The 18,485-nt window shown below is 32.0% G+C and overlaps 1 protein-coding gene and 1 long non-coding RNA gene across 3 annotated transcripts in view; both read left to right on the plus strand.

Moving 5' to 3' along the window:
- The window catches only part of LOC143067099 (uncharacterized), a 160,586-nt gene that overhangs the window by 94,105 nt on the left and 47,996 nt on the right, over positions 1-18,485 (plus strand). The gene's annotated exons all lie outside the window — the stretch shown is intronic.
- Positions 222-18,100, plus strand: LOC143067096 (O-methyltransferase MdmC-like). Of its 2 annotated transcripts, XR_012975840.1 has the most exons (7): positions 222-361; positions 1,168-1,324; positions 2,559-2,768; positions 3,412-3,512; positions 15,937-16,042; positions 16,360-16,445; positions 17,243-18,100. XR_012975840.1 is itself a non-coding variant. In XM_076240135.1 (6 exons), exons 1-6 carry the CDS (start codon positions 305-307, stop codon positions 9,715-9,717), a joined length of 735 nt encoding a protein of 244 aa, XP_076096250.1. In that variant the 5' UTR covers positions 222-304; the 3' UTR covers positions 9,718-9,784. The 2 variants fall into 2 exon arrangements, 1 of the variants encoding a protein (XP_076096250.1); XM_076240135.1 differs by lacking the exons at positions 15,937-16,042; positions 16,360-16,445; positions 17,243-18,100 and adding exons at positions 9,060-9,209; positions 9,658-9,784.

Consider the following 18,485-nt stretch of genomic DNA (forward strand, 5'->3'; position numbering starts at 1 on the left):
GAGTGCTTAAAGCACAATTTTCTTCAAAACATATATCACGAGTTAAATATTTCAAAAAAGGGCTTATACGATTAAAAGCAAAAACAACTTGCTGTTCTATTTCATAATAACAATATTATCAGATGTGTCAATTAGCGTTTACGTTGATTTTTTTTAAAGCTACGAAAACCGTTGTCGTCCTGATAAATCTTTTTTTTTTTATATAGTTACTGAATTTTAGGAATTTTAAAGAACAATGTCAGGTTCACACCACCACGACCCAGCTGAGAGAAAACTGAGAGAAGTCATTACATAAGCGAAATCAATGGATGTTCCGGAGACTGTTATTTCTGGTTTAGAAAGGGTTAATGAACTGATGAAGGTAACGAGCTTACTTTTCAGTTTTGAATCAGAATACTTTTCTTCAAGACAATATTTGTCCTTTTTGTTTTCAGAAAAAAACATTTAAACCACGGACCTTAATGTGACTGCTGAATGAAAGTTAAATTTGAAAGCTTGGGTAAACAGTATGAATGTAACACATTATGTCGCAACATTATATACTTATATTTGGCCCGATTTTTTTTCGTTTTAAAATAAAGCATACAATGATGACATGAAAATTAAAATTAAATTGATACTTTCTTATATATATAGAAACAATAAGATGATATGATTCTACTGTCATGTCAATAAAGACCAAAGGACAAGGGTGTGAACAATTGTATTTCACCATATACGGCCATTAATGTGCAAAACTAATACGGTGTAGAGAGATATGCAAGATTCTCGATGGGCAACATGTAAAATCATTCAAAAGAGAAAAACAATTTCTTATTTATGCTGCAACAATAAACCTATTAACACAGACATCAAACAACGACCATCACTTGATTAAAAATTGATGAATCTGAACAGGCACATAACGAATGAGGCGGGGTTAAAGATGTGTGTGCTTGTTCACCATTCCCCAATATGGACCAGCATTGTAACAACACCGCATAACAACAAATTGAAGCCATCCGTTTGAAATTTGAACTGCTTGAATGATTAATCAGTTGCCAAACACACAAATAAATAACGCAAATTCATAAATAATGTCTCTTCTCAAACCCGATATCGTAGTGCCAATTGGAATTGTCAGAAATAATCCTTTAAATTCAGTAATGGTTTTCTATTATCATGTAGAAAAGAGATGACTACTGTGATCAGAAAACATCAGGACCTAGTGAAGCTATGGCAGCTCTTATCAAAAACACTCTTGAGCATCCATGGAAGCAACTTTTTAATGAAGAACAAACCAAATGGGACATCAATCCAGTAATGATGTCAGGAAATCTTGAAGGTTAAGAAATAATTACATGTACACACATTTACTTTTATATATAAACCTATCGCTTTGCCATTAATACGTCCGTGTGAAATGTCTTGCTTAGCTTTTGTTGACAAAAAATTAACAAAATATGACTGGTTTAAAATTGACTTGATACAAATGAAGATTGCACAGTCGATACTTGCATTATAGATATGTATGGTAATAGTCTATAGAAACGACCAATTAGTATAGTTGAAGGGTATTGGATCATGTAGAATAAGACATACTACACATATAATTATAACCTATATGTCATACAAGTGAGAGGTTTAACTAGCTATTTAATCCACAATTTTCTACATACAAAGTTGTCTGTACCAAATCAGGAATAGAACAGTTATCCATTCGTTTGTCTTTTTGTTTAATTGTGCTGCATGTGAACATAAATAAGAGTTTACATTTCAAACAATTACCACTCAGTCATCCAAATCAGTACTGGTCTAAATGGAAAATATAATTGCATTTGGGGTCTAAAAGTAGTCAATTTCAGAATATTCAACCCCTCGGCGTCTATACCATATTATTACACTTGCAAATGTAGATCGTTTCTCAGTGAGGTATTAACAATGCTAGAACTATAGTTTTGTTCATGTAGATTGTTTCTCAGTGGGGTATTAACAATGCTAGAACTATAATTTTGTTCATGTAGATCGTTTCTCAGTGGGGTATTAACAATGCTAGAACTATAGTTTTGTTCATGAAAAATAATCCCCCAAACAAACAACTTTGTAAGCAAAAATAAAGTTTTAACAAAGTTAAGATCAATTTGAAATTGTATAAACTAACAGAAAAAAGTCATTGTAAAGTGCAAGCATTTTTGGCAATATACTTATCATTGAGTGTTCATCGTGTGTTAAATTAATTGTATGAATGATTTGATGCGTTTTTATAATATGGCTCATACTATACTTTAACTGTACTTCATGTTTTGTAAGCGTTTTTATGATATGGCTAATACTATAATTTAACTGTACTTCATGTTTTGTAGGCGTTTTTATGATATGGCGCATACTATAATTTAACTGTACTTCATGTTTTGTAGGCGTTTTTATGATATGGCTAATACTATACTTTAACTGTACTTCATGTTTTGTAGGCGTTTTTATGATATGGCGAATACTATAATTTAACTGTACTTAATGTTTTGTAGGCGTTTTTATGATATGGCTAATACTATACTTTAACTGTACTTGATGTTTTGTAGGTTATGTATTGAAGTTTTTAGTGAACACTTCTAAAGCAAAGAAGGTATTAGAAGTAGGTTTATTTACGGGATGTAGTGCTTTAGGAATGGCAGAAGTTATGCCAAATGATGGAACGGTTGTTACATGTGAATTTGATCCATATCTAGCCAAACTTGGAAGGACCTATATGGACCGATCACCTCATGGTAAAAAAGTAGAAATTCTTATAGGTAATAAATCATATCTTATAATTATATAATATTTACGTCTAAGCCAGTGACAACTATAAGACAGATCATTCATTGGATCACCAGTAAAGTTGATACACGACTGACAACACATATTTTAAAAGTACACAATTACTCTAAATATCAGCACAAAAATGTTAAATCAGAAAATTTGCGGAAGCAAAGTTTGTTCGTCGCTCGCCAGCATTCGAGCTCATGCTATTGAGTTGTCACAATATCCCAGTATCAGTAGTTCGAATCTCGGTAAAGAATAAACAAACATTTTTTTTCTCACACAAATTGGATCAAACAATCTTCAAACAGTATCAAGTCAAATGTCATTTTAAAAAGATGGCCCAAGTACTCGATTTCAGGCTGATGATAAATTTCACTCAATAAAATGTTAATTGTACTCGATATATCGCAGTTTGACGTCGCCAAAAAGAAACTTTGCGGTAGCAAGGTCATTACATCCCCTGAAACTGTATAGTATTCCCTATTTGCGCTCAATAAAGTCGATCTTCATTAATTATGAAAATCATAAAAGCAAAAGTTAATGGTTTAAGATCGCTTATATCTCTTGGGTATTAACGTTAAACAAAAAAAAATACAAATAAAACATTTTCTCAAACCTAGCTTTTTTTAGGCTTGGCACTAGACACAATTAAAGACCTTACAAAAAGAGGAGAAAAGTTTGATTTCATTTTCATAGATGCTGATAGACCTGGAAAATCTGAATACTTTCATGTAAGTTTACTTAGATGAAATTCGGTAAAATTGCATCTATAAATAGCAACTTAAAACATAAATATCAAAACTTCTTAACAACTTAAAATGGATAATTCATTAAGTAAGATCACAACATACCGAACTCTGAGGAAAATTCTAAACGGAAAGTCCCTAATCAAATTAATGGCAAAATCAAAAGATCAAACACATCAAACGAATGGAAAACAACTGTCATAGTACTGACTTGGTACAGGCAATTCCTTATGTAAAAAATGGTGGATTTAACCTAGTCTTAGAATTAGCTTAACCTCTCACTTGACAGTATGACAGTCGAATAAAGTTCTATTATATTGGCAACAATGTGTTATGAAACAAATAGACTTTAATGCTTTTTTGTTCAAATAATCCAACTTTAATTTACAGTCATTGGTTTAAATAGAGATACCTTTGTACTTTATAGTACAGCTTTTCAGTAATGTAAATTACCTTAATTATGTTGTGATAACTTAACTAATTAGACTATTCTAGCAGAGCATAAACATACAGTATTAGATTTACATCCAATATGTTTCAGTGATAATTTTATTTGTTTATAGTTATATATGTACGAAAACAATTTTGTACTCATAATTTCCTTAATGATTATTTATTTTTTCGTTATTTAAATTTGAGGTGGGACCGATTTCTTCTTATATTGTTTCACTTACATTGTCAAAAACTTAAAATGATTTAAGCTTAAAATATTAAAATATTTAATACTTCACAGTATTCGCACAAAAATTATCAACAATTTTTAACATTTTGAATAAGATATAAACATTTAAGCACTTTTAAACGTTTTGTAGAATTTTGCATCGAAGGACGTCTCAAATCGAAATTAATTAAGTTTAATCAAAAGAACAATGTATAACTCTTTTATATATATATATATATATATATATATATATATATATATATATATATATATAGATTGCCTAACAATGTAATTTTAACACACTATATAGTATGTAAATATAAGAATGTTTAAAATATTTACAAAATGATGAAAATAAACGCAATATTTCGCTAGACCAACTAGCTTTATCAAGCGTGCATCTATCCAGGTGAAATCGGATGTAGATGATAAGAAACTTTTGCAGCTCAACGTCTATGTTGTACTGAACTGCCTTTAAAATAAGAAAATTTTGCAGCTCAATGTCTATGACCTCTTGCATTTAGCTGCTTTGAAAATAAGAAAATTTTGCAGATCAATGTACATGTTGCACTTGGATTTAGCTACCTTAAAAATACATAATTGGTAGTTGAAGTTAGCAACGTCCATTGGCCAATATTACGGGATAAAAAGGACGATGCTTGGTTTTAAATTATTCTTTATCTTTCCTGTATCTTTTTTCGTCTTTTTCGTAAAGACCATCAGGTTCTAAAGTGTGGAGTTGGTGGATCCAAAAGTTTTCTCTTCTCCTTCTCGCCGTGGTGTCCCATTCGGTGTTGACTTCTATAATTTGGAAAGTGACATTATCAAAAGGATGTTTCGTTGAACGAAGATGTCTTGTGAGAGGACAGTTTTTGTTGGTTTTGTACGATGAACGATGGTTATTGAGCCGAATATTAAATTTGTCCATTGTTTCTCCCACATACTGAATGCCACAAGTGTCACATGTTAATATATAAATTGAGTTCTCCGTTTTACAGTTGGAATTAGAGTAGATGGTATAATTTTGTTTAGTAACGGAACTGATGAAAGAACTGCTTGTATTGGCAGCTTTACAACACAAACAATTCCTTCGACCACATTGTTTGTAGCAACCGGGAGATGGAGTAGGCTGCTTTGCTAATACAGATGTCACTAATTTGTCACGGATGTTTTTAGGTCTTCGGAAGGCCATGACTGGTGGTGAAGAAAATACTTTTTTTAGATTTAAATCATTCTCTATAATTTTCCAATGCTTCTGAACAATGGATGACACATTTTTAAAATCAGGATGGTAAGTGAGTACAAGGGGTGTTCTGTTAGCTGCTTTATTCTTATCTTTGTACTCAAGAAGTTCTTGGCGACTAGTTTTGTTTGCTCTTTCGAAAGCGCTATCAATGATGTTGTTATTGTATCCTCGAACAACTAGATGTTTACGAAGTTGTCCAAGTCTAGCATTTTTCGTATTTTCAGTAGAGCATATTCTCTTGATTCGCAATGCCTGGCTGAATGGGATACCACGGGAGCAGTGTTTAGGATGGCAACTTTTAGGAGAAAGGAATTGATGTTTGTCCGTTTGTTTGGTATGGAGGTCCGTTATAATGGTTCCGTTCTTGATGTAACTCGTAGTATCGAGGAAGTTTATTTTCTCCATAGATGATTCATATGTAAATTTTATTGAATGGTGGAAAGAGTTGCAGTGTTCTAGAAATTCATTAAGATGTTCTTGTGAATCTGTCCATTTGACATCAATATCGTCAATGAATCGGAACCATGATAAGGGCTGATATGGAGCACTAGCCAAGAGGCGTTTTTCAAGTTGGCCCATAAATATGTTGGCATATGACGGGGCCATTTTTGTGCCCATACTAGTACCGTCTATCTGGAGAGAGTGTTTTTCATTGAAAGAGAAGTTCATGGAAACCACCAAAGAGCAAAAATGATAACTTGGAGTCATTCATTAACTACGTGAGGTCTGATATAAAGTCCTGTATAACAAATACAAGAAATTATAATTTATCCAAGTCAGAAAGTATAGCTTTGAAAGCGTTAAAAGATCAAGAGGATATTGTAATAAAACCTGCCGACAAAGGGGGCGCTGTGGTTGTCATGGATAAAACAGATTATATAGCAGAGGGGAATCGACAACTTTCTAACTCCATTTTTTATAAACAATTAACCACAGATCCAACGCTTAATACTATTCGAAGGATCAACACCATCCTTCAAGAGATGTTCGACAAAAAGCATATAGACAATGACACCTTTGATTATCTCCGACCTCTTGAGAACGAAGCAAAGGCCGGACGATTCTATATGTTGCCTAAAATACATAAAACGGGCAATCCAGGTCGACCAATTGTGTCAGCGAATAGTCATCCAACTGAAAAGATATCAGAATTTGTAGACCATCATCTAAGACCTCATGTGAAAGAACTACCCTCATTCATTCAAGATACAACTGATTATCTCAAGAAAATGGAAAGCCTCAATCCTTTACCAAGCAATACTATACTTGCATCCATGGACGTGTCTTCTTTATATACCAACATTCCACAAGACGAAGGAATAGCAGCCTGTGAAGAGGCATGGAACACTCGTAGTGAAAAAAATCCTCCTACTGAGTGCCTTGTTACACTTCCGAAACTAGTACTGGAGAATAACAACTTCTCTTTCAATGAAAAACACTATCTCCAGATAGACGGTACTTGTATGGGCACAAAAATGGCCCCGTCATATGCCAACATATTTATGGGCCAACTTGAAAAACGCCTCTTGGCTAGTGCTCCATATCAGCCCTTATCATGGTTCCGATTCATTGACGATATTGATTTCAAATGGACAGATTCACAAGAACATCTTAATGAATTTCTAGAACACTGCAACTCTTTCCACCATTCAATAAAATTTACATATGAATCATCTATGGAGAAAATAAACTTCCTCGATACTACGAGTTACATCAAGAACGGAACCATTATAACGGACCTCCATACCAAACAAACGGACAAACATCAATTCCTTTCTCCTAAAAGTTGCCATCCTAAACACTGCTCCCGTGGTATCCCATTCAGCCAGGCATTGCGAATCAAGAGAATATGCTCTACTGAAAATACGAAAAATGCTAGACTTGGACAACTTCGTAAACATCTAGTTGTTCGAGGATACAATAACAACATCATTGATAGCGCTTTCGAAAGAGCAAACAAAACTAGTCGCCAAGAACTTCTTGAGTACAAAGATAAGAATAAAGCAGCTAACAGAACACCCCTTGTACTCACTTACCATCCTGATTTTAAAAATGTGTCATCCATTGTTCAGAAGCATTGGAAAATTATAGAGAATGATTTAAATCTAAAAAAAGTATTTTCTTCACCACCAGTCATGGCCTTCCGAAGACCTAAAAACATCCGTGACAAATTAGTGACATTTGTATTAGCAAAGCAGCCTAATCCATCGCCCGGTTGCTACAAACGATGTGGTCGAAGGAATTGTTTGTGTTGTAAAGCTGCCAATACAAGCAGTTCTTTCATCAGTTCCGTTACTAAACAAAATTATACCATCTACTCTAATTCCAACTGTAAAACGGAGAACTCAATTTATATATTAACATGTGACACTTGTGGCATTCAGTATGTGGGAGAAACAATGGACAAATTTAATATTCGGCTCAATAACCATCGTTCATCGTACAAAACCAACAAAAACTGTCCTCTCACAAGACATCTTCGTTCAACGAAACATCCTTTTGATAATGTCACTTTCCAAATTATAGAAGTCAACACCGAATGGGACACCACGGCGAGAAGGAGAAGAGAAAACTTTTGGATCCACCAACTCCACACTTTAGAACCTGATGGTCTTAACGAAAAAGACGAAAAAAGATACAGGAAAGATAAAGAATAATTTAAAACCAAGCATCGTCCTTTTTATCCCGTAATATTGGCCAATGGACATTGCTAACTTCAACTACCAATTATGTATTTTTAAGGTAGCTAAATCCAAGTGCAACATGTACATTGATCTGCAAAATTTTCTTATTTTCAAAGCAGCTAAATGCAAGAGGTCATAGACATTGAGCTGCAAAATTTTCTTATTTTAAAGGCAGTTCAGTACAACATAGACGTTGAGCTGCAAAAGTTTCTTATCATCTACATCCGATTTCACCTGGATAGATGCACGCTTGATAAAGCTAGTTGGTCTAGCGAAATATTGCGTTTATTTTCATCATTTTGTAAATATTTTAAACATTCTTATATTTACATACTATATAGTGTGTTAAAATTACATTGTTAGGCAATCTATAATTTTATTTGTGTAATTGAATTAATCTCTGTACTGATTAATCCACACTCCCATAGATTTGTATGTCATGTGCTGCTATTTATAGGCACTTATATATATATATATATATATATATATATATATATATATATATATATATATATATATATATATATATATATATATATATATATATATATATATATATATATATATATATATCCCAACGAATTTCAGTTTTGGTTAAGAATGGTCTAATTTTTGTTTTTGATTGACAATACAAATATTCAAAAATCTGTCTCTATATAAAAATACGAGGATTTGGTATGGTTATCATTGGGACCATTTCTACGGCCTTCAACAATGAACAAAACTCATAACGCATAGTAAGCTACAAAGAGAACTGAAAATTAATGTGTGGCTACTTATAAGTGGACCACATGTTAGATTACAAACAAACATATTATTATCAATTTTAGAAATGATCGTTTAAACATTTCAGTGAAAATTGGCCCTAGCTCTTTTAATCTTAAGGTGAATAGTGATTACATAAAATAAAGGTAAGTACTTTAACAATATATTTCATGAAGATAGCCCTGAACAATTTATTGGCACCAGGAGGTACTATTGCCCTAGATAATGCGTTATCCGGTGGTAGATCGTATATGACAGATACGCCCGACGACGATGGAATAAAGGATGTGAATGAGATAATAGCGACAAGAGAGGATATCTACCATGTAAGTGATTTATATATATGTGATCATTGAAGTCAATATATATTACTTTGAATATGGACCAGGACGTATTTTTACATCCTTCTTCGTACTACTTCGATACTCTCATATCAAGCTGAATTATTTTATATCTTCCTGAAGGATCAGTAAACAAGTAGTTAGTCTTAAATTAAAATTTTATGAAATAACAAACTTTTTTTAATTTCAATTTTCTTTTTTAGCTAACTATGCGGTATGGATTTTGCTCATTGTTGAAAACCGTACGGTGACCTGTAGTTGTTAATTTCTGTGTCATTTGGTCTCTTGTGGAGAGTTGTCTCATTGGCTATCATACCACCTCTTCTTTTTTATAAATAATGTTTCAAGCAGTCTGCAAAGACACCAATCGACACCATGTGCTGCTATACTTTACTATTTTAAGATAAGTTATTTCATATATTGTATTTTTTAGGTCCTACTTCCTGTTAGAGATGGGATCATGCTGGTAAGAAGAAAAACGGACATGGATTAGGAATAAGATATAATCATTTTTAATATGCCGTCTGTAGCAATAAAAAGTTTTCAAATTGCTCTTGCAAATTGTTTTTGACTTTATATCTTTTTCTGTAATATAATAAAATGATTACGATAGATCTCTGACCTGTCAATGAGAACCTAGACCCAGGCCGATATATATACTTACAATGTACCAAATCAATAGAAATACAGATTTTACCACACAACCCCATTTATAACGATATTCATCCACTAGATGGCGTTTTTAAAATATATGATTTAACCATCGAGAGTGGATAAATATTGTAGAAAAATTGTTAAAGTGGTAAAAATCTGTTTCTGCAATGATTTGATATGGAATATGTGGAATGAAATTGGTTATGGTGACAAGTTAAGTCGACTCGGCTCTTGTTGACTAAACTGTGCCTTCTAGATGTCTTTACATCAATTCCTGCTTTATTGACGTGTAGCCTACATTTAGTTTTGTTTAGTGGTCTGACTATCATTGTAAGATTAGAGTAATATGAGCATTGTTTTTGGAATATGTAATTGCTTCAACTGATAAAAATAAATGAGTTGTGTTAAGATAAGATTTCAAAATAGGAATAATTTACACAGAAGAGTTTCTATTTCAAGTATAAATTATATGTAATTTTGATTGGCTGACATCTCTGAAATTAACCTTCATTTAAAAAAGAAATGAAACATTCATGATGTCTCGAGCTTCCACAATAAAGTGCATAGATAGATCATAGAAAATCTTGATAGAACTGATAGAAATTGTGTTGAGCCTAGCAAACAAATATTATTATAAGTAATGAATGCTTCTATTAGTAATTTTATAGTGTTGTTCAAGTGTTGACTATGCGCACATTTTCAAAATGAAACGCGGAATTACTACATGTATTTTGGTCAACCCTTTTACACCCAAACAAGTTGACCAAAAGAAGCATTCAATTCTTAAGGTAGTATGGGTGTCTTTCGTCATCTTGGATTGTAAATAATAGAGAACCTTAGGTCCAGATTGTCAATCAAATTAGCATTATTAAATGAGGAATGCAGATAACTAATGTGAAATTTCACTTAAAAGAATACACTTGATATATTTTAACTTATAAGTATAAATATTATAATAACAAGCTAGGGTTATTTTGCTTGATTTTTGTTTGTTTGGAGAGCTATTTTAAGAGGAGGTAACTATGATATAGTGCATTTCTGAAGGAATCTACATGAAATTTTGCGATTTTGAATTTTAGCCGTAATACAAGTACGGGGACCCTATCGTTTCTTTTGACTTTAGTTTTCTACGTTGTGTCTTGTGTACCTTTTTTAGTGTCTGTTTGTCTTTATTTTTAACCATGACGTTGTCAGTTTATTTCTGATTTATGAGTTTGGATGCCCTCTGTTATCTTTCGCCCCACTTTGATACAATCAAAGCATTTTCTAAAAGCTATCTTCTCGTATTTTGTTTTACAAGTCTATCATTTAGTTTAGCTTTTATTCATACACTAATATTTTCCCCGTATAATTCATACAAAATGTGTCATTTTGTCAAAAACTGTAGCTTGAGAAAATGCTCGGAACTTATCATTTTTATTATTATTTTTTGAACATATTTAAATAGATCCTACGTTTTGGCGAAGTATGAACAAATTCTATCATTTCTACTTTATACTCCCATACCGCATTAACTTAAACAATCAAAATGTCGACAAAAAGAAGAGCCCAGTCGGTTTTTACTGCACATCCATTATACCAAAGGGGCATTAGCTGTCATTTTTATGTTCACTTTTTTTTACTCAAATTTTCATATTTGATGTATAACATACTAAAACGTACTGTTAACCAACTAATCTTCGCGAGAGATTTATTTTTGTCGCGAACATGTTAAACCTGGATCTTTCCTTATTTAGTTGCATCTAGTAAATGTGAAAATCGTGATATAAATCGACGTAAAATGGACTAGGAAGACTTAACGTGAAATACAATATCCACAAAAATAATTTGGTTTACAGTTTATCCAAATTATAAAAAGTCTAAAATAACCAATTTAAATGGCACTGGCTCGTAACGCGCGTCTGGCGAAAGTGTAAAATTTCAGTTTTGGTATCTAAGATGATTTATTTACAATCACTGTGTCGATGCCACTGCTGGGGGAGATTTATTTCCCTGAGGGTATCACCAGCACAGTAGTCAGCACTTCTGTGTTGACTTGAGTTATCATTGATATGTTCATAATAAATTAACTGTAAACAAAACTTTGAATTTTTGAAATACTAAGGCTTTTCTACCTCATGAATAGATTACCTTAGCTGTATTTGGCAAAACATTTAGAAATGATTGGTCCTCAATGCTGTCTTACTCCGTACTTGATTTGGCCTTTTAAACATTTTTTGATCAGAGCGTCACTGATGAGTCTTTTGTAGACGAAACGCGCGTCTGGCGTAAGTGTAAAATCTTAGTCCTGGTATCTATGATAAGTTTATCTTTGATATATATCATCGTTTCGTTTGTATTTTAGTCTAAACACCATTTCACTCTTATTAATGATGCACAATCATATAATTTTTTTTTATATATCTCGAATATGTAGAAAGTGCCCCTTTAATATTTAAACATAAACATCTTGATTATGACAGTTAAGAGCACAGCACATTTTTAACAGTGCGTTTTTGAACTATAAAGCAATTTCCAGTAAGATAAACTGGAGGCTCTAAAGAGCCTGTGTTGCTCACCTTGGTAACCGGAACACCTGAGATCACCCTTAGTTTTTGGTGGGGTTCGTGTTGTTTATTCTTTAGTTTTCTATGTTGTGTCATGTGTACTATTGTTTTTCTATTTGTCTTTTTCATTTCTAGCCATTGCGTTGTCAGTTTGTTTTCGATTTATGAGTTTGACTGTCCCTCTGGTATCTTTCGTCCCTCTTTAGGTCTATATGCATATTAAACAGGACACTGGTGGACTCATGACAAAATTGTGTTTTGGTGACGGTGATGTGTTTGTAGGTCTTACTTTACTTAATATTATTGCTGCTTACAACTATCTCTGTCTATAATGAACTCGACCCAGTAATTACAGTGGAGTATTTTGTAAAAATTTACAAAATTTATGAAATTTGTTAAAAATTTACTATAAATGAAAAAAACTCCATAAGGGGTCAATTGACCATTTCACTCATGTGACTTATTTGTAGATCTTTCTTTGCGGAACATTAATCCTGTTTACAGATTATCTCTATCTATGATAATATTCAAGATAATAACCAAAAACGGCAAAATTTCCTTAAAATTACTAATTCAGCGGAAAAATGAATGTCGATTTTCTGTTGTCAAATTGGCAACAATCAAATTACATCATCAAATTATGATGTTTTATTTTTACTTTTATAATTATAGTTAAAATTATTGTTTTAATTATTATTATTAATATCTTATTTTTATTATTAATACTCTTTTTATTATTATTATTATTATCATTATATTATTATTATTATTATTATTATTATTATTATTATTATTATTATTATTATTATGCCAGATTTGCAGTCAAAAACCTGCGTCATGTGTGGCTTTTTGAATGTTGGAATAAGTCCAATTTAAACTTGGCATGTATGGAACAATATATATATAGGAATGCCTAACCAACCATATTATATTGATTTTTTACGAAGACCTTTATTTAACATACATGGAAATATTAAATCGCTGTATCAGGAAATACACAGTTGGCACATAAATTCAAATGGGATTCATTTACAGTTAAATATGTTTTGTTCTAGAGAGATACATATCGGACAGTAATAATGACATGTTTAAGAATAATCATCGTCGAATTTAATTTTAAAGAATTGTTTATAGTGTCTTACTAGATTGTGTGAGGTTGAAATTTCCGGTTATTAAATAATCAACTGGTCTTTTTAAGAATAACGATTTACAAGCTACTTTACACTAAGATTGTGATAAGACAATGTCAGAATGACATTTTACTAGGAAAAAGATATCAAACAACAAAAAACTATGAAATTCCCAATGATTTGATTATTTTGTATCATTCTAATTGAATCTAAACAATTCTATGATGTGATTATCTTAGTCAAGAGTTCTGAAGAAGAGTGTGCGGAAGTATCATGGACGATGATAATGAAAATTTCGCTTTTAAATTTAAATAGCAACTAAACAGTTTGAATTTCTATCAAATGTCTTTCTGTCTTATCGGATTGTCACATTGTTAAAAGGGGGATATAAACTTTAAATGTACAACAGAAACAAACATCATCGCTACTTAACCCAAAGGCAAAAATAAAATAGGCATTGAAACGGTCCATAAAATACAACACAAGACATATGACTTAGCGATATGACTCAAGAGGGTGATCATTATCAAACAACGAAAAAGTGCGATGGATAAACATACAATACCCTGACCAAAAGGAAAACGAAGGATAGCAAAAATTCAAACTCTGACCAAAAGAAATCAACGGAAAAAACATGACAAAAAAGAAAACAATGAATAGAAAAATCAAACAAAACCTCGGCCAAAAGTTAAAACAATGGATAGAAAAACAAACAAAACCCTGACCAAAAGGGGGACACAATGAATATTAAACAAACAATACCCTGACCAAAAGTGAAAACAATGGATAGTAAAACAAACAATACCCTGACCAAATAGAAAAGAAAAACAAAATAAATCTTGAATAAAAAGAAATTGAAAGAAAATCATGACCAAAAAGAAACAACAGTCCAGCAAAACAATAAGTTGGAAAACAAAAATAAGGAAAAAAATAAAATAAAAACAGTCCAGCAAAACAATAAGTTGGAACTCAAAAATAAGGAAAAAGTTTAAATAAAAACAGTCCAGCAAAACAATAAGTTGGAAAACAAAAATAAGGAAAAAGATATAACTAATAGTTATCAAAGGTACCAGGATTATAATTTAGTACGCCAGACGCGCGTTTCGTCTTCATAAGACTCATCAGTGACGCTCATATCAAAATATTTATAAAGGCAAACAATTACAAAGTTGAACAGCATTGAGGATCCAAAATTCCAAAAAGTTGTGCCAAATACGGCTAAGGTAATCTATGCCTGGGATAAGAAAATTCTTAGTTTTTCGAAAAATTAACAGTTTTGTAACAGGAAATTTATTAAAATGACCACATTATTGATATACATGTCAACATCGAAGTGTTGACTACTGGGCTGGTGATACCCTCGGGGACGAAACGTCCACCAGCAGTGGCATCGACCCAGTGGTGTAAATAGTTATCAAAGGTACCAGGATTATGATTTAATATGTGTTTTGATAATTTCAACAAGTGTTATTAAATGCCATCTAGATTAAATTAAATATCTCGAGTTGAGTATCATAACCGCGGCAAGATCACATATACAACCACAAATAGTATCTTTGTTTTCTTTAAACAAGTTTCAAATTTATGCAACCGATCTGGTGACAATTTAAAAATCATCTTGCTGCATCTCGGAGAATAAAAAACTTATTTATAATTATAATAATAGCTCCTTTTGTTGAAGAAGCATGCAAAGTTCATAATATTATCCTGAGCAGTCCCATTAGTAGAGATGTAGTTCCAGTAACACGTCATGTGGTGGTGTTGTATTCTTTACAGGACATAATGAATGAAATCCTCTGAAATAAAATGATTGACGGTTTCCAAATATTTCTATTTATATCTTTATTACTGGAATTAATTGAATGCCCTTGAATGGTTACGTTGTTTTTTCCACTCCCTGAAGCAAGTTCATATATACGGATATTTACAATATATGCTTGATTACGCAAAATTTAAATAGCTTTGTTTGAATTAACTGAAATTTAAAAGGCTGAATGAGAACAATATTATTTCAGTGTATTTGATAAATTCTACTGAATCTGAAAAATCATCGGCAATTGCTATAAAAGAACAAATATAATAATATGTAAGCATTTACGAAAAATAACTTCAATAAGAGACATGGATGTTACATATGTTTACGTATTTCTTTTAACTTTTTTCAATGTAATATTAGAAGTATCTTGTCAAGGTAAGTAATCTATATAATATGTTTAATTCATTTTTTTTATTTTTCAATAACAATTATCGGATGTCCTTTGGACCAAAGGTAAACTCAGTTTTTTTTTTTAGTTTTTTCTCATCATTTTTGTAAGCTAAATTATTTAATTTTAAAGCAATAGTTTTTCCTGATTTTAAAATCGACAATATTTTTTACTTTAGCTCCACAAGAGGAATGTCCAGCAACCTATCATCAATGTACAGATGGCACATGGTGTTGTCCAGAAGGTCTTTATTGCACTGGAACATCTCTATGTTTATCAATTAAGTAAGTAAATTGTAATTAATAATCTCAAAAAATGTTGATTTTCTTTATCGAACCTTCATGCATTTCGTCTCTATATTCAATAAGTAAGATTGTTTTTTGTTTGTTTGTTTGTTTAGTTTTCTTTTTTTTTCTTTTCTTTTTTGGCGTATACCCCACGCATTCTTTCAAAATTGATAATGTAAATGGGGAATGTGTCGAGGTGACAGCGAACCGACCAAGAGCTTCAAAATGGCAGAAGGTCACTGTTGGGTCATATATTATCAATATTTGATAATTGAAGTACGTAAAGCATTGAATGATTTTTTTTTGTATTTCAGTGGTATGATAGTATTGGTGATATTGTCTTCTGTAGGACTTGGAATTTTACTTGCCGTTGTTTGTGTCGTTTATTCAAAATGTACAGGTAGGTGTAAATTGCTTATCGTTGAATCTAGTTTCTACAAATGTGATAAAATCAACACTCTTTTGTGACAAAATACATTATCTGCGTCAATAAATCATACAGGCAGTTATTACACTATCTTTATTTCGTAAAAATATTTTCTTCACTGGCTGTATACGAGAAAAAAACGTAGCCAGTTATTATAATGACTTCCTTATATATCAATATTTATTTTTTGTTACTGTCTGTATTCGAGTGAGATATGTAACACGGCCAATATTAATATCTACATTTAATTCTAATGGTAAACGGCAGATAAACAATGATGAAAGAACAGTTCCTAAACAACCAAATTGATATTTTTACACAGCCGTTTTTTTTTTGTATGTACTGCTACGTGCAATTTCTCCATGAGTATCCTGTTATAAAAACCTTTAAAAATATTATGATAACGAGATTTTATAAATGAATTGTCACACTTTTGTTATCTGAAAGAAGTGTTTAAGGTATCACAGTGCGATCACTGTAAACTGAATAACAGTGCTTCCATTCGTCAGAAGATTGAAATACAATGTCCTCTAGAAATTAAAAGGGGATATATCTTTTCAAAGAAATATGAAATGTTTTTACTTAGAACATCTTGTTGTTTTAATAATTACCAATCGCTTTCAATTGTATATAAGTTGTCATTACAAAACATATTTTTTTTATGTAATGCATTTTTCCTTTCATCAACAACTAAAAAAAAATAACATTGAATAATTTAGAATATAACAACAATGATTCCATTTCAAAAACAAGATTCCTTTCAATTGTAGAGATACAACACAAGACAATTCAAGTGAGACCAGCAAAACAACATGCTACCATTCCCGTAAAAAGTGGAAATCATCATTCACCACCATATTACATTGTTTAGCGTGATATATTCCTTCTTTTATTCAAAACTATGCATAATCACAGTGAATGTGAGATGGAAGATATAATCACAGTGAATGTGAGATGGATAGATATAAATCGTAGGAAAACAAAGAATTAATGTACAAATAACATAAATACTTGCGTTACTAGGGTAACATATTCGGGTATACCAACGATTGACGTATCAGCTGTATAAAATAAGCAGTTAATTAACATACCGTCCCTGTATCGGCGGCGTGACAGTTAATTTACATGAATCGAACATACCTTATATGTATCAGCGGTGTGACAGTTGATGTACATGTATGAAACATACCTTACCAGTATCAGTGGTGTGACAGTTAATTTACATGAATCGAACATACTTTATAAGTATCAGCGGTGTGACAGTTAATGTACATGTATAAAACATACCTTCCCTGTATCGGCGGCGTGACAGTTAATTTACATGAATCGAACATACTTTATAAGTATCAGCGGTGTGACAGTTGATGTACATGTATGAAACATACCTTCCCAGTATCAGTGGTGTGACAGTTGATTTTATACATGGATGGAACATACCTTCCCAGAATCAGCAGTACAGTTAAAGTAAGAGAAAAAGACGAGAGCACCAGAATCGATGTCTGCGATGTAAAAGGTTAAGATGAACTAAGTTTGTTTTGTCTTAAATTTGATAGGACAATACGGTGTTAAGTTCATCTACAGCACTACAATTACTGTTCTGATAATATTAGCTGTGTAATAAAAAATAACAAAACTAGCGCTTTTTTCATTAGGCCTTAAATGTGTTTGCTATTAAACTACTCAACTGATCATGATGTCGAATTAATGCTGATGTTGAATTTCGTCTGAGGTTGCTATACGTCGTATTTATCTGCCCTTGACATGTGATACACAGATAATAATACATGGCAAAGTCCGTATCACATGCCGTACCATCCCGAGATACCAATATCAGCCCGAGGGCCTTTAGACCCAATAGATGATATCGGCCGAGTGTGATACGGCATTAGGATTTTGCCATGTTTATACACTTTATCATATAATATAATTGGCGAGTATATCGGAACTGCATATTGATCCAAACAATCTTGGTAACCTTCCGATTTATTTTTGCCTTGTTTTTATTATATAATG

This window comes from Mytilus galloprovincialis, chromosome 3, assembly GCF_965363235.1.
Source record: "Mytilus galloprovincialis chromosome 3, xbMytGall1.hap1.1, whole genome shotgun sequence".
Taxonomy (NCBI): domain Eukaryota; kingdom Metazoa; phylum Mollusca; class Bivalvia; order Mytilida; family Mytilidae; genus Mytilus; species Mytilus galloprovincialis.

Excerpts from the sequence above, each read along its gene's own strand:
- LOC143067096 (XM_076240135.1), top strand. The coding sequence starts at position 305 with ATGGATGTTCCGGAGACTGTTATTTCTGGTTTAGAAAGGGTTAATGAA. Across the intron at positions 2,769-3,411 it reads AAAAGTAGAAATTCTTATAG|GCTTGGCACTAGACACAATT; the intron begins GTAATAAATCAT and ends AGCTTTTTTTAG. Across the intron at positions 3,513-9,059 it reads GAAAATCTGAATACTTTCAT|ATAGCCCTGAACAATTTATT; the intron begins GTAAGTTTACTT and ends TATTTCATGAAG.